Raw genomic sequence first — 16,495 nt, forward strand, 5'->3', positions numbered from 1 at the left:
ACCGTTTTCTACTTCCTCTTCAGTCATTGTAATGCTGATACCCGAGCGTAAATTGCCCAAGACAGAAATACTAAATAATACTTTTTCCATTTTGCCAATTACTTATTATTAAAATGGCAAATTACTTATTATTTTTGTATTATATAAAATGACTGATTTTTTTCTTTTTTTGACTGTCTAAACTGACAAAAAACATTCTAATAATGTGTGTGATTGTGTGCTTGTGTGTGTGTGTGCGTGTGTGGGCCTAGTATGGAAGGTGGGAAGGAGGGGCTTTCTTTTTGCTTCATTGTTTTCCTTTTAATTGTGGAAATTGTTTTAATTCTGTAAAGCACTTTGTGTTGCATTTCCTTGCAGGAAAAGTGCTATACAAATAAAGTTGATTTGATTTGAATTACAGCCAGTAATAGAAAAGTGAAGGTAGAAAAACAAAATATTCCTCAAATTATTTATTTCATTTAAAAATCCACAGCAAGTTGAAGCGTGAAAATCGGGAAAATCCACTGCAGGGGTGTCCAAATAGTTGAATAGGCACAATAACATAATCATAACAAACGACGGCATTCTGGTAGTCTGTCCTCGCCAAGAACTGAAGAGGAGTGAAGAGTTGGCGGGCTAGTCCTCCTGCGACGCCCCCTTCAGACTAGACCTTTGCTTCTTCTGGTCCATCTGGCCCATGACACGGTACAGTTTCTTACGAGCTTCTTTTTGCCTCTTTAGCTTGGCGTCCTCTTCCTTGTCCTTGTGCTGCAGGAACTGTGCGTGTTTGGCGCGGTGAGCTGTGCGTGCTTTCTTGGCCTTATGGTAGTGAACTGTGCTCAGCGCGTGCAGAAGGGCCGCCACCTAAAGCACAATGGTGAAAGAGGTTGGAACAGGGGGGGTCTAGAGACCATTTGCGGCATGTGGCTGCTTTTCTATTGGCGCGCAGCACTAGATCAGTAGTCATTTTGCAAAAATAAAGTAAAAAAACATTGAGAAAAAGTTGCAATTTAATTAGAAAAAGTCATAATATGACCCTCGTGAGGATAAGCGGTATAGAAAATGGATGGATGATGGGGGGAGAAAAATGACTTGGCTGGACTCACCTTCCGCTCATGAGGTTCTCTGACCACGCTGGGCCTTTGGAGGTCTCTGGGCATTTTGCCTTTGTGTCCCTTCTGTTTGGGTTTGCTCTTGAAAGGCAGCGACTTCTGGAGCTCTTTGGGGATGCGGAGGGGATTGAATTGCTGTCTCCTCCTGACCACAGGCTGAAGAAAGATGGAAAGAGATTCGAGTTACTTCTCAGTCTGTGACGTGGTAAGAAACAACCGTGCACTGAAGCCGAGGCATTAAATCCAACATCCACGGTTAGCGTTTGGGGGGGTCCGGCCATAAGGACAAATAGTTTCCACAGCTTACATAACTTTGAACCTGGTACAGGTGATGATGTGACTTTGACCTTCACACAGGACTGTAAGGCTTCAAGCCATATTTTGACTTATGTATGTTTCTTTAGGGGATGTATGCATGGTTAGCTTACAAAAAGCCGCTTGCAGGTAAAGGCGGGGGCTTCCACGTGGGTGTCACACATATTTGATCTCACAAATTATTGTACAAAAAAGAATGAGGTCAAAATTATCAAGAAAAAGTGTTTGAAAATTAAATTAAATAATTCATAGGCGGTCGAGTGGTTAGCACGCAGACCTCACAGCTAGGAGACCAGGGTTCAATTCCACCCTCGGCCATCTCTGTGTGGAGTTTGCATGTTCCCCCCGTGCATGCGTGGGTTTTCTCCGGGTACTCCGGTTTCCTCCCACATTCCAAAAACATGCTAGGTTAATTGGCCACTCCAAATTGTCCATAGGTATGAATGTGAGTGTGAATGGTTGTTTGTCTATATGTGCCTTGTGATTGGCTGGCCACCAGTCCAGGGTGTACCCCGCCTCTCGCCCGAAGACAGCTGGGATAGGCTCCAGCACCCCCCGCGACCCTCGTGAGGAAAAAGCGGTAGAAAATGAATGAATGAATGAATTCATCCACTTAAATAAAAGCAAGAGCAGAAGTGCAAAAAAAATGTTTTCTAACCAGAATTTTTTTAAATGAAAATAAACTAAAAAAAATCTAATTCACAATATTATTAGGAATACACAAAACAAAAAAAGTTTTTTTTGGAAAATGAGATTTCTAAAGTTATGGGAATAAAGTCAAAATGTAAACAGAATCTTGCTGAAAGATAATCCAACAGGTCATCAGAATGAGAATTCTACCCCATTTTACCCCCCCACCCGTCCAGCAAGTGGAGTCTACCTTGTACAGAGAGTCAGTCTTGGGTTTGTTCCGGACTCCCAGGTCGTGTTTGAGCTGCCCCAGCGTCCTCATGCCCGTCCAGCTGTCCTTGTGACCCACGGCCAGCAACAGCGATGTGACAGGGTTGTAGAGCTGTGGGACAGACACGGGATACCAGGAGCGCAGGAACACAATATCTGCAAAAATACAAATCACTTGTGACTTGAGTCCACAACAAAAGCCCAGGACGTGGCCGCGTCCAAACACATCAGCAGGAAAGCAAAACTCACCACTCATAAGCAGCCGGTCCTCAAACGTGGCTCTGTAAGACCCTGCTGGTGTTGACAGTGCTTTCTTGATTTGACCTCTGACCCCTGACACTGTTCGTACAGATGCACCTTCAAATTTAGCCACCTCCAGCACGGTGTTGAACATGCCCTGTGGGGGAGGGAAAAGTGCTAGTACATCATTTTTATTTTATATGAAGGAAAAAAAGACCTTGGGCGGCACGGCGCTCTAGTGGTTAGCGCGCAGACCTCACAGGGTTCAATTCCACCCTCGGCCATCTTTGTGTGGAGTTTGCATGTTCTCCCCGTGCATGCGTGGGTTTTCTCCGGGTACTCCGGTTTCCTCCCACATTCCAAAAACATGCTAGGTTAATTGGCGACTCCAAATTGTCCATAGGTATGAATGTGAGTGTGAATGGTTGTTTGTCTATATGTGCCCTGTGATTGGCTGGCCACCAGTCCAGGGTGTACCCCGCCTCTCGCCCCACGACAGCTGGGATAGGCTCCAGCACCCCCCGCGACCCTTGTGAGGAAAAAGCGGTAGAAAATGAATGAATGAATGAATTCATCCACTTAAATAAAAGCAAGAGCAGAAGTGCAAAAAAAATGTTTTCTAATCAGATTTTTTTAAAAAATGAAAATAAACTAAAAAATTGTAATTAAATTAAAAAAATTAAAAATTAAAAATAATAAGACCTTATTTTTAAAAATTAATTCATTCATTTTCTACCGCTTATCCTCACGAGGGTCGCGGGGGGTGCTGGAGCCTATCCCAGCTGTCTTTGGGCGAGAGGCGGGGTACACCCTGGACTGGTGGCCAGCCAATCACAGGGCATATTTCAAAAAATCTATCTGAATATTATGAGAAACAAACAAAAGAATAATACATTTGTATTTTATGGGAAAAGTAGATTAGGGAAAAAGTTATTTAGCGATTATTATTATTATTATTTTATAATTAATATTATAATTATTATTATTAGTAGTAACAGCTGAAATTCTAAAAAAAACAATTATTTGGACACCTTATGACGGCGAGGTACTTTCACTTTCACTTTCTTTGACCATGCAAGTGACTCATGAAGGAAAGTGCACTGCTCATTTGGGGAAAAGACTACCGTTTACCGTACTACTATGTGTTGGCGAGTGTGATGAAGATGGGTGGATGAAGAAGGCCTTCATGAGAGGTTCTTAGCTACAGGATGGAATGGTTGAGAAGCCCATACCTTAATGAAACAGGTGTTCTTGAAGATCTTGTATGGATAACCAATGAGTTTGAGCTTCTTCACTACAGTCATTGACTTATCCAGGTCAAGGACCACTCCTGTGGCTGCGATACGGAAATTAGCCTGCAGAGTGGAGAAAATATTGTATGTTCTGGTCAACACATTTGACCATCCTGGAAGTCATTCCAAGAGTTTTGTGGTGAAAAACAAAATAATACCCGGTGTCAAGTGTATATATTTTTTTTTACCTTTATCGACTTTCCCACCGTGGATCACATGAGTGCTTTTGGCTTAGCTTTTACACCAGATGCCTTTACTGGCCTCAGCCCCTCATTTACCCCCCCCCAAAAAAAGGCTGGGCTCGGTAAGCAGACAATGGAACTGTTCATTGCAATGTGTATGTACAGCTCCATGTACAAGTTGGAATACACTCATCAGATGATAAGATTATAGCTCAAATATAAGTACAGTATCTGACACAAAATCGATAAGTAAAGTATTTGACTTTACTGACCATAAATGCCCTTACAAAAATATGATGAGTCCATAATGGTAGCTTTATTCTCACCGAAACAGAATGAAAAAACATAATAAAATAAAGCACCCATAACTGGTGGGGCAATATGATTATTGCACAGGTGTGCCTTAGACTGGCCCCAATAAAAGGCTGCTCCCAAGAGTTGAGCATACAGACGGAGGGAAGAAGAGGGAAGAATGCTTACCTTAACCCCGGCTACGGATTGCAACGCCAGGAAACCTGTTCCCTGTGGCGTGATGGGACCTTCAGAAAGAGACAAGATGGGAAATACCGCTGAATAATATTTTCATAGAAAATAAATTTACCACCTTCTAAATATGCTTTTCCACACTATTAGAGCCATGAAATGATACCATGAGCCATTTTAAATGTATGATGTAATGTGTTCTAACCTACCCCAGATGGAGGCACCGCAGTGCATGTGCTGCGGCGTATATTTCAGCAGGCGGTGTCGTCCGTTGTGGTCCTCAATGTGGTAAAGGGGAATGGTCTGAAAGCGGCGCCACCCGAGGGACAGAATAAGCGGGTCCCTGGTTTTCAAGATACGATCATACCAGCGGTGTTTTTTCAGCCTCATCTGACACGTGCACGCACGCATACGCAAACAAACAAAAAAAAACACAACATTTAAGTAGAAGATCCAAACACCGGTACCGGTAAGAGAAGATTCTTAACCAGAACATACCTGCAGGTATCCAACACTCCCTTCATTGGAACCCAAGCCGCCGAGGATGATGGGGTAGTGTGGATCAAAGTTGGTGACAAACTCACAGGGAAGAGACGCGATCTCTAATCTGAGGTACATTCCTGGACGGAAACCTTCGTACTGGACTCTTGTCTCGTCGTCGACATCCATGAACTCTGCGCGGTTCAGCTTTGGAAGACAGAAAAAGAAGGTGCAGGAAGGTGAATGAAGTTAGGCTCCATTGGCTGGCCAGTTTAGTGTGGCAGTAAATTTGCACATTTTTGCCTTTTCATTTTTCATTTCATTTCTCCAAAAATCAGAAGGCTTGAGTTACCAATTTTTTATTAATTACTGCCCACCAATTGTATCATATACATTATACATGATTAAAATGCCAGGAGAATGACTGCATATTCATTAGGGTGCATCAAAAAACACAATTATTGAATTTTGTGGCACCCCTAAATCTCAAAGGATTTCCTCAAAACTTTGCAAAAGACATTTTTATGTTCATTAGAAAAAAATGGAATGCCAGCAAAATTGATATTATGATTTTAAAATTTCCCATTCAAATTTGATGCACCCTAATATACATATATATACTACGTATATGACTACTATATACACTATACGTAGTGCATTACCTCTGCCTGCTTCTGCAACTCCTCCTTCAAATCATCAAAGTATGTGGCGTCTGCATCGTCATACTCTGTGTCGAATCTTTCTTTCAGCCTCCGTTTTTTCTCCAAACGCTTATTTTTCTGGACTTCTTCATCATCCACTTTCATCAGGGTCTCTTCAGCGTCGTCATCATCCTCACTGTCATTATTCTGTTGGTCAGAAGAACAAGCAAGTCAAATGGGAGAACAAAAAGTATGGGGTTAGTTGCAAAAGTTGTTCCTTGTTTTATTTTTATTCATTCATTCATTTCATTTCATCCCAGCTGTCTTCGGGCGAGAGGCGAGGTACACCCTGGACTGGTGGCCAGCCAATCACAGGGCACATATAGACAAACAACCATTCACATTCTATGGACAATTTGGAGTCGCCAATTAACCTAGCATGTTTTTGGAATGTGGGAGGAAACCGGAGTACCCGGAGAAAACCCACGCATGGAGAACATGCAAACTCCACACAGAGATGGCCGAGGGTGGAATTGAACCCTGGTCTCCTCGCTGTGAGGTCTGCGCCCTAAGCACTAGACCGCCGTGCCGCCCCCATTTTATTTATTCATTCATTCATTTTCTACTGCTTTTTCCTCACAAGGGTCGTGGGGGTGCTGGAGCCTATCCCAGCTGTCTTCGGGCGAGAGACGGGGTACACCCTGGATTGGTGGCCAGCCAATCACAGGGCACATATAGACAAACAACCATTCACACTCACATTCATACCTATGGACAATTTGGAGTGGCCAATTAACCCAGCATGTTTTTGGAATGTGGGAGAAAACCCGGAGAAAACCCACGCATGCACGGGGAGAACATGCAAACTCCACACAGAGATGGCCGAGGGTGGAATTGAACCCTGGTCTCCTAGCTGTGAGGTCTGTGCGCTAACCACTCGACCACCGTGCCGCCCCTGTTTTATTTTTATTCTTTTCCCTATTTTTTTTTCTACAAAATGCACCGTGGAGTTGCACCCAAAGTTCGTTGCATGCAATACAATGACAATAAAGGTGATTCTGATTCCGAAATGATGATATCTTAACAAAGACAAGACTTTCATTTAATACCAGTGTGTTGCTCTTCCAAGGCAGACATTACAGAAACTAAGAATTCTAATTACCTCGTCTTTGTCTTCATCCTGTTGGCCAGTTTTGCCGCTGTGGACTTGGCCTGTTTCCAGATCTTCAAAGTCTCCGCACATCTCATCTACAGGAAAAAAAACCCTAATGGTGAATCAAATGAGCCATCACAAATAAAAGTGTACTTTTCATGAAGTCCTCAGCAGTTATAATTGACTCCAAAATCCAAATGAAAACAATTTCATGCAATTTGTTCAAACTATATTTTGTTTTGCGTCTTTACCGTCCTCCTTCAGCAGTGTGGCGGCATCTTGGTCCCCATCCCACTTCCCAGTCACAAAGCAGTCCCTAATGGAGTCGAGCATCTGAAAGGGAGGGGGGGGGGGATAGTGGTTCCAACACATTGTGGCTTTGATTTTCATCTCCAAAAGGTAATGGGAGTAAAGTTCATACAGGTGGAATAAACACACTACCTCCTTCAGATCCCAGTTGTGTGAGGCATTTGGTTTGAAACGGGAACAATCCAATGCGTTTGCTTGAAATTTTTTGCTCTTCTGAGGGTGGCTGACTCGGAAAAGCCCTCCCATCTCTTCCTCATCATCGTCCTCGTCGTCTTTCTTCTCGACAACTACAAACAAATACCAATATTAAAGCAAAAAGAGAAAAATCTCAACAAGTGTACCAAATGTAATTTTAGATGAAGTATTTAAAGTACAGTATTATTAGTGATACTTTCAAGGAAATACATCATGCCATTTCTTTCAGGGGGTAAATGAATCTTACAAAAAAACGACACCATCTACTATGCCAAGTTGCACGGCGGGCGAGTGGTTAGCGCGCAGACCTCACAAAATGAATGAATGAATTTTTGTGGCATCACATGAGAATCTCAAATAAAGATTAAATGATTATCATTTCTTGAGGTTGTTTTCCTACATAGATAATTCATCAAATAGTAATGACGCATTTAATTTGGAGGAATGTCTGAAAAATTGTGATGTATGTTAACATGGCATGCCATATTACCTTACACATCGTAGTCGTAGTAAGCAGTGATATTTATAATTTGTGCACCACAATGAAACATTATTGAATAGACACATTTGTGTACTAGTAAAGTGTTTTTAATCCAGAAAAAAATGCTCAATAGTCAAACAATAATTTGTGAAGCAAAAGTGAGAAAAATACACAGAGAAATGGAAGCGCTAGATTTTGTAGCTTGTGCAAAATCAGCACTAATCGGTGGTGTTTCATTGTGATTACTTCAAATTGTCACAGCAATGTGATTCAGTCACCTGTGCCATCATTTGATTTGCTGATTTGCTAATAAAATACTTGTTTAGGAGGTGCTGGTTCATCACTTTTTTGGTGTTTTCCTTCAGAAGTTGTTGAAGAATTAGACCATGTTGTCAGGGATGCCATGATAGATGTTTTCCTAGTCAAATGATCGCTGCAAACAAGAACGAGTGTGGGTAAAACGCGGACTGTGGACTGCGGACCGCGGTCTAAATAAACAATCATGATTGGTCCATTTCAAGATTTGCAAGGATTGGTTTGAAAATTACCACCGGAATTACACAGTCCGTGTTTTACCAACACCCAACAAGAACCGCTTTGCAGTATGGCATTCCAAAGTGCAAAGTTGCCCTACGGGAATATCAATGATTGGATTTACTTGCCCGAATTTTGTTTTAACTTGCCCCGAGCCATCGGTAAATCGTTATTGTCGAGCCCTGAAAATCTATTGTTGTCTTTGTAGACATAGTGAAAACAGTGTGGATGATGGATTGGTTAACATTGAAATCTGGAGCCGAGTAAGCAATGGGATGCAGTCGGAAGCCTGTCAAAAAGCATCAGAAGATACCTGAACCATAAACCAGTTTCCGCAGATTGGGCGCAGATTCTTGGTGTCGTAGAAAAGCTTCCGATGCCTTTCGCTGCAGACCCTCTTTCCAGCGGAGAGCCCCTGTGGACAAAGGAAAACCAGCCCGTTGGAGATACTACATGGAGTGGTTAGCATGCTGTGAGTGAAGCACTGGACATGGAATAATAGAAAACATTAGAGTATGAAGTATATAAAAATACAGGAAAATGTATATTTACCCAGCTCCTCTTCCTCCGTATCACTTTCACTCGCTGTATTTTTCCCGCTAGATTGAGATGCATCCTCATCCTGTGACAATTCCTGATCATCATCTTCCTTCTCGTCATCACTACTGTCTCCTTCATCCTCGCTGGAGCAATGTCCCGAGTCTCCTACTCTCTCAGCATCCTCGTCTTCGTCCTCTTCCCCGCTCATCTCCAAGTCATCTTCACTGTCAGCGAAAACGGGCAACTCCACCGCCGTTTCTTTCGTCTCCTGCAGCTTCTGTTTCTTCAAAGGTGCGACGCCTTTTTCACTTGTGGCACATTTGTCTCTGGCCTCACGGATAAAACCGGAGAGGTGTTCGTCTAAATCATCTTCATCCTGGTCCTCGAGGTCACTTTCGTCATTACTGCCGTCGTCCTCACCGCTGGAGGCACCGACGTCACCTTTGTCTTCAGCCTCGTCCTCGCCACTGAAGATCACCTTCCTCCTCTGTCTCTGGCTCGCATCATCCCACGTACGCTCCTCCAGAGGGCCCACGTTTTCCCTGATAGATATTTTTGCAAAATGTCACAAAGTGCAAAATATGTGCCAAATGTGGCCCGCAGGACACTAGTTTGAGGCCCCCGCCTTGATATGAAAGTTTAATGTCAGCGCGGCCCGCGCAAGTTTGATAATGATGCTGTATGGTATCATGTACCCAGAAAAAATTATTACGTTTGATTAATGTTCATGTTAAAGGTTAAATAACTGTTAATAGTTATCCTCCCTATCCGTGTGGAAGTGGTAAGTTTTTGGCTATTTAAGTTTAAAGGAAATAACTTGAAGGCTACCGTTTAGGTCGCTAGCGCTGTAGTTTGCGAGTTAGCATGTGTCTCAAGACCCTGCAGTTGCGCAATATGTTGTAAATAAAAAGAGTATAAATGTGACTATAGTCGTGTTTTGTCATGTCTACAGGGCTCTAATAATGCTTTGTTCATTTTAATCTGAAAAAAATAATTTGTCTATCCACCAACTATATGTGGTTTCTTAAGTTTTTATTATTTGCCGTTTTATTATTATTATTATTATATTTATTTATTACTGATTGATTTTCTTTATTGTTGATTTGTTTATTTATTTTTCATCTTATTTTGTGTAGAAAAATAAAAATTAAGATATTTGAGAACAGTGGAATGTTTTATCAGAGCTTTTATTGTAGAAAATCGGAACCAAAACACTGAAAAAGTTTGTATATTTTTCTGTTTTTGATAAATGCAGTTTTTTTTTGTTTTTTTTTTGAAAACCTGATGCGGCCCAGCCTTGCCCAGACCCTAGCTCCAGTGGCCCCCAGGTAAATTGAGTTTGAAACCCCTGCTCTACTTTCATTCACCAGGTCTTTTTTTTTTTAAATGAGGAGTTCATCTGGTTTCAGCTAAAACCAGGGTCGTCTGGAGTAGAACACGCTATATCCGTGTCTCACCTGCTCTGTGAGCTGATCTCTGTGGGGTCCAAGCCGGCAGAGCCGCTGAAGAGAGTCACTCTGCTGGCGGCCATCTTGGCATCCAGAGTGGAGTGCGTGTCAATGAGCGACTGGACCAGCTCTGTCGTGGGCCTCAACTCCTCCTGTGTCACACTAAAGTTTCAGATATAATTGCTCCCCAAAAAAACTGCAGGACCATTGTACAAATCTCCTTCACCTGCTGATTGACATGGCTTGCAGGAAAGTCAATGTACACAGCATCTTTGTCGTACACCACCCCGCCAACTCCGGCCATGGGTGCATAGAGCAGTCGCTCCTTCTCGTTTAGTGCTCGCTTCTTCTGAGCATCTGGAAGCGGGCATGGGTCTGGGAGAAAGTTCACATCGGCAACCTGGAAGTCGCCAACACCTGGGAGGGGGAGGGAATATTCCCTGTGTTCTCTTTACTTCATGACAGATTCCAACAGTACTAATTTGGAGGGTGGGCTGAGCTGCCCCCAGGTTCTATAATGCAATATCGTAACAATAAGGTAGGAACTGTATACACATTAAACACTACATATCTACCTGGAATATGGACCTGGCTTTTGTTCTTCAAATATGTGCCTCGCAGGTAGCCATAGAGCGACACAGTCCGATCACACTTCTGGTCAGTTCGGATCTTTTCAGGGTCAGTCAAGTCCTCCATTCTGTGTGGAGGCAGGAACAAAGAATATTTCAGAAATGGTGATGCTTTTATTTCATTTGAACATGCATCAGATTACAATTGAGTGCATCCCATAATCAGTTCACAGTTCCACATGTCCAAAAGGAGTAGGAAGAAGCAAAGCTGATTAAATCCTACCCCTCCATCTGGTACTTTTACAATCAGTAACTGTTACATTTGTTCACTTCCTGCTTTCCTAATATAATTGTAAGTTTTTTTAATTAATATTTTTTATTTTTTTGTCACGTACCTATATATATATAATGTATTTTACATATTTTTTTTGTTTTATTTTTCTTTGTTTTTTCTTTTTCTTAATTTATTTCAGACATGCATACTATGTTCCATTATTCTTTCTCACATATACACTTACAATACAATACACTTACAATATCTATTTATATATATATATATATATATAGAAATGATTAACCATTGGGTATTATTTTGGTATCATTATGACATGGTCACTGAGCTGTACTGGGTAACAACACCCCTTCTATTGTACCTCATAGTCAGTGTAGAGCTCGTAATAGACGCTTGATTGCAGTTGTTGCTGCTAAGAGTGGCTTTTTGGGTGGGGGGGGGGGGGCATCACCTTTCACACAGGGACATGGGAGCTTTGGATTTTTTTTCTTCCTCGATAATAAAGTTACGGTACATTTAAAAAACTGCATTTTGTATTCAGTCGGGTTGTCGTTGACTAATATTTACATTTGTTTGATGATCTGAAACATTTAAGTGACAAAGATGCAAAAAATAGGTTTTCAGTAGTAAACTTACAAATGTCAACTTTTATGATGCTGGAAAATCGTTTATATTTATAAAATATATATATATATATGACTCATGACTCAGCTATGTTTTTCCATATATCTGACTTGCATATTAAATAAACTTTAAACCATTAGAATATCCTGACATATTGACATATTGAAGTGACACGTATCAATTCCCACATGAGCATTGATCATCGCTACTGCAGGGTTTTTCTAAGCAAATAAAACACAATAGTCCAATATTCCACGTGTTCCAGAAGGGGAAGTGGGCTTACCGGTCAACAAGCACATAAGGATGTGATGTCTGCCATACCAAAGGACGAAACTTCATGACAGAGATGAAGCGACCAAGATTCTTCACTTCCTGTGTTTGGTACTCGCCATACACCATGCCAGATAAATAAAAGAGCTTGGCGCCCTGCAGGGTTCATACAATAAGCAGGTTAGTATTACATCAGTGTGTTGATGTATGACTGTTTATTAAAGTATTTACCTGGTAGACCTCCGTCCAGAAACGATGTTTGAGGTTTTTCTTGGTCTTACGAAGTGCCTTGTTATTCTTGAAGGAATCCAGGTGAGTCAGTACACCCATGATACGAGGAAAGCCATGCACTTGGCAGATGTTCAGGAACTCAAATGTCTCCATTTCAAAGCCAAAGCTGGCATCAATCAACATAAGAACCTGAAATATGACAGATACTTGTTTCATTTGACTTATTGAGCTTCCTAGCAGGACTGATAGCAGCACTGACTGGAACAGATAATTCAATTATGACCGATCCAAGTGGAAAAAACTGTTTGGGATTGTCTTTTTCTAGCCATTTTCAGACCTACCAAGTCAGCAACTTTTGCAAGGTCGATCATCGTATTTATATCATTGTTGCACTCCATGAAAGTGAGACGCCGTTTCTTGCCTGTAAATCGAAGATACCAAGAGTCAACAGCAGATGACAATGTAAAAATGGTGCTGGAATGCAGAAACAGCGCCAACATTAAACCTTTCAGTTCCATTAAAAGAACAAAAGAAAGACTACGAGATACTGTGACATGTCATACCCACCAGAGACAATAGTCACAGGGCCACGTATGTCCCCGAGCTTCTGCCGAGTGAAGTTTTTGATCAGGCAACGTATTAGGGTGCTTTTCCCCACTTTAGGAGGGCCAACGACTACAATCACCACAGGAGGCGGCTCCAGGGGGGTCCGGTCAACAAGTGGGATGTGGTGTTTTTTGGTCTTTATATCCTGGCTCCTATAGACAGATATTTTACACTGAGTATATTACTGTATATGCAAAAAAAGAGATAACATTTCATTATCACATTATTGATGTTGAGAGAAAACTTCGACACAGACCTGTGGAACGTCTTGGCCATGCGTACAGCGGACTGTACCGAAAAGGCTTTGGGGTTACGTTTTCTTTCATCGTTCTCGACTGGGTCTCCATGCTTCCTCAGTTTCTTCCTTTCTGCCTTTGGACCACTGTGTTTGGACTGATGTTTCCTTTGTTCATGGACCTTCCCGTCCATTTGGCCGACTGCAACACAATTGGAAACAGAAATAGAAAAAACTGTATTTACATTTATATGGTCAAATCAAACAGCAAACTCCCAGACGAAATGGCTGTTTTGTCTAATGATAAACCATTTTGAGCTCCCAAAGTCTAAGTGCATACGTTTTGTACTTGTTCTGCACTGTAAAATTAAATATCACTTCGACCCCGTAACTAAACCAATATACACGTCAATCCACCAGATCGAGGATTTAAAAATATTCAATTCTATTTGTTTCCTTAAGCCCAAAACTCACCTGATAATGTCCACAAAATTAGGAACGAGGGACTGGCAAGGTGTAGATTTATTCCCTTGTTGTGTTAAAAGTCAAGACGTGGAACCATTGGGAAGAAAAGATGCAAACGTCGTTGTAGTTAAATACAACTTTGTTTGTCTGTTGCAAAAAAAATAGCAAATGTAAATATATTACATATAAATGTACACAGCAGTTATCTGTTTAAAATGACAAAAGTGTAATAAAGTCCTAATTGCATCTACAAAAACAATCACACACTACTGTTAACCGTATCCCTGCGATTGTCCACATGTTCTCTGCGAACTTCCGCCCGGAAGTGAAATGCGTAACAGTGTAAATAGTCCGAGCTGATACACTGATCCGCATATTAATTCCTATCCGTGCAAGGACAGTTGAGTGTATGTTTATATGAGGGTGTAGCGCACATCTCAATGTTTGTTTAGATGAGAGTGTAACACACAGCTCAATGTTTGTTTATATGAGAGTACAATGTGAGGTTTACATCCACACATCTATTTTTGTACACATAATTATGATGATTATGGACTCTATTCACCACTAGATGGCGGCAGCTAACCACAGTACAGTATTCATCACGTTGCAGCTGCATTGTAGTTGGTCGGAATTAAATACTGTAATCAGTCAAAATAGTGATACAGGATGGTGCAGCAACATTGATTAATCATATAAAAAACTTTGAAAAACACACATTCATATTTCGACTTTATTTATGACGCTATTGTTCTCCCTTCATATTTTGTAACCCTAGGACATAAAATTGTTGCAGTGTAACAACTTACTTACTAATACTTGTACTTAAACTCTAAGCCTGTACTTAAAAAAAATCATAATACACTCATAGAATTTTCAATAACAATAATAATAACAATAAAGTTAAAGTATAGTACATTCTGGTACATTTTATTGTTCCAAGTTCATTGGTTCCTACCATCCACCATAAACGTCTTCTTTTTCTATTACCATGCACAACCATTTTCTTCCATTAGCATGTTTTATTTATTTGTTTATTTTTTATCAAGGGTCCGTTAAATGCAACCGTGCTTCAGAACCTTTGAGCTTCCTGGCTGAAAGTGAGTGTTTGTTCAAGGAAGCATTTGCACCTCACCCCTAATAATCCTAATTATCTTAGCCTCATGTGGATGTTGAACAAAATAACTGCTTACTGATGACTTTGCGTTTGAAGTCAAGAGTTCCTATCCAAGCATTGCTTTATGTACGTTTATGCATTGTTCAATCATTGAGAAGAGAACAGCCTCCTTGTTTGAAGCATATCTGGCCTACACATGCATCAAAACATCCACATCAACATGTTGGCTGTAGGGTTGGATGACTGATTGACTTCTTTGTTATTGGAATGTTTAATTGTTAACGTTGCAGTCGTTTGCCTTGTTGGAAGTTTCTTAATTATATTGAAAATATGGCATTTTATTTACTTACTTAAAGTGTGTGTGCAAGCCACAAAACCGTAAACGGCAGCTAGCTATGTTAGGATGTTGCAGGGGGCATCGCTCATGACTGAAGGCCCTCGTCTGTGTGGTTGGTAATGACCGGCCTTTTCAACAGGACAACGCTGCCGTTCACAAGAAGAGAAGCTTCCAGAAGAATAAGCTCAATCTTTTGGACAAGGGGTCTCAAACATGCGGCCCGTGGGCCAAATGTGGCCCGCAGGACACTAGTTTGAGGCCCCCGCTTTGATATGAAAGTTTAATGTTAGTGCGGCCCGCGCAAGTTTGATATGGATGCTGTATGGTATCATGTACCCAGAAAAAATTATTACGTTTGATTAATGTTCATGTTAAAGGTTAAATAACTGTTAATAGTTATCCTCCCTATCCGTGTGGAAGTGGTAAGTTTGGGGCTTTTTAAGTTTAAAGGAAATAACTTGGAGGTTACCGCTTAGGTCGCTAGCTCTCTAGTTTGCGAGTTAGCATGTGTCTCAAGACCCTGCAGTTGCGCAATATGTTGTAAATAAAAAGAGTATAAATGTGACTATAGTCGTGTTTTGTCATGTCTACAGGGCTCTAATAATGCTTTGTTCATTTTAATCTGAAAAAAATAATTTGTCTACCCACCAACTATATGTGGTTTCTTAAGTTTTTATTATTTGCCGTTTTATTATTATTATTATTATTATATTTATTTATTTATTACTGATTGATTGATTTTCTTTATTCTTGATTTGTTTGTTTATTTTTCATCTTATTTTGTGCAGAAAAATAAAAATTAAGATATTGGAGAAAATCGGGCCCAAAGCACCGAAAAAGTTTGTATATTTTTCTATTTTTAATAAATGCATTTTTTTGGGGGGGGGCGGGACCTGATACAGCCCAGTCTCACCCAGACCCTAGCTCCAGTGGCCCCCAAGTAAATTGAGTTTGAGACCCCTGTTTTGGACCATCCTGCATGATCCCCTGATCCACATCCGGTTGAGAACATTTGGACATTAGTTCCAGACCCCCTGGAGCATCAAGCATGCCCTGGAGGTGATTGACAGCGACGGTACAGCGACTCATGACCGTCCTTTTTGAAAATAATATTTCAATTTTAGTTTTCCTGTTAAACTTTTTTTACTTCAATTACTATTTCTTTTTTTTTGCATTTTGAAGCTCTACTAAGAACCCTCTTCAGATCCAACCATGCTAAATGAAATATTTCAGGTGTATAATGTGTACCACCTTACTGTATATCCATAGAGTGCTACAGAGAGCGACACGCAACGCGCACACAAATAAAGTTAGTTGATGAATTGGTCCACTTACGCTGTCATGGTGTTTGTGGAGGAATGATCCGTCATTTAGAGGAGATGTCCCAATGTTCTGAGAGATAGAATGAGGTAAGAGAGCACAATGAGGAGATGAATGACACCATAGCAAAACTATCACCAATATT

The 16,495-nt window shown here is 41.0% G+C and overlaps 1 protein-coding gene across 1 annotated transcript; it reads right to left on the reverse strand.

Annotated features, from left to right (window-relative positions):
* Nucleotides 1-370: 370 nt before the first annotated feature.
* Nucleotides 371-13,905, reverse strand: bms1 (BMS1 ribosome biogenesis factor). The gene is made up of 23 exons (XM_058062569.2): nt 13,586-13,905; nt 13,133-13,313; nt 12,838-13,028; nt 12,612-12,691; nt 12,271-12,459; nt 12,053-12,195; nt 10,860-10,981; nt 10,511-10,701; nt 10,294-10,436; nt 8,849-9,378; nt 8,610-8,711; nt 7,219-7,373; nt 7,029-7,110; nt 6,787-6,872; nt 5,646-5,831; nt 5,002-5,190; nt 4,713-4,893; nt 4,501-4,559; nt 3,779-3,901; nt 2,556-2,703; nt 2,287-2,462; nt 1,086-1,247; nt 371-843 (listed from the first exon to the last, which is right to left on the reverse strand). Exons 2-23 carry the CDS (start codon nt 13,303-13,305, stop codon nt 616-618), a joined length of 3,639 nt encoding a protein of 1,212 aa, XP_057918552.2. The 5' UTR covers nt 13,306-13,313; nt 13,586-13,905; the 3' UTR covers nt 371-615.
* Nucleotides 13,906-16,495: the final 2,590 nt, after the last annotated feature.

The sequence above is a fragment of the Doryrhamphus excisus genome, linkage group LG2, assembly GCF_037039965.1.
Source record: "Doryrhamphus excisus strain RoL-2023G ecotype Guam linkage group LG2, RoL_Dexc_Guam_v1.1, whole genome shotgun sequence".
Taxonomy (NCBI): Eukaryota; Metazoa; Chordata; class Actinopteri; order Syngnathiformes; family Syngnathidae; genus Doryrhamphus; species Doryrhamphus excisus.

Excerpts from the sequence above, each read along its gene's own strand:
- bms1 (XM_058062569.2), bottom strand. The coding sequence starts at position 13,305 with ATGGACGGGAAGGTCCATGAACAAAGGAAACATCAGTCCAAACACAGT. Across the intron at positions 5,832-6,786 it reads AGGATGAAGACAAAGACGAG|AATAATGACAGTGAGGATGA; the intron begins GTAATTAGAATT and ends TCTGACCAACAG. Across the intron at positions 3,902-4,500 it reads AATCCGTAGCCGGGGTTAAG|GCTAATTTCCGTATCGCAGC; the intron begins GTAAGCATTCTT and ends TCCACTCTGCAG.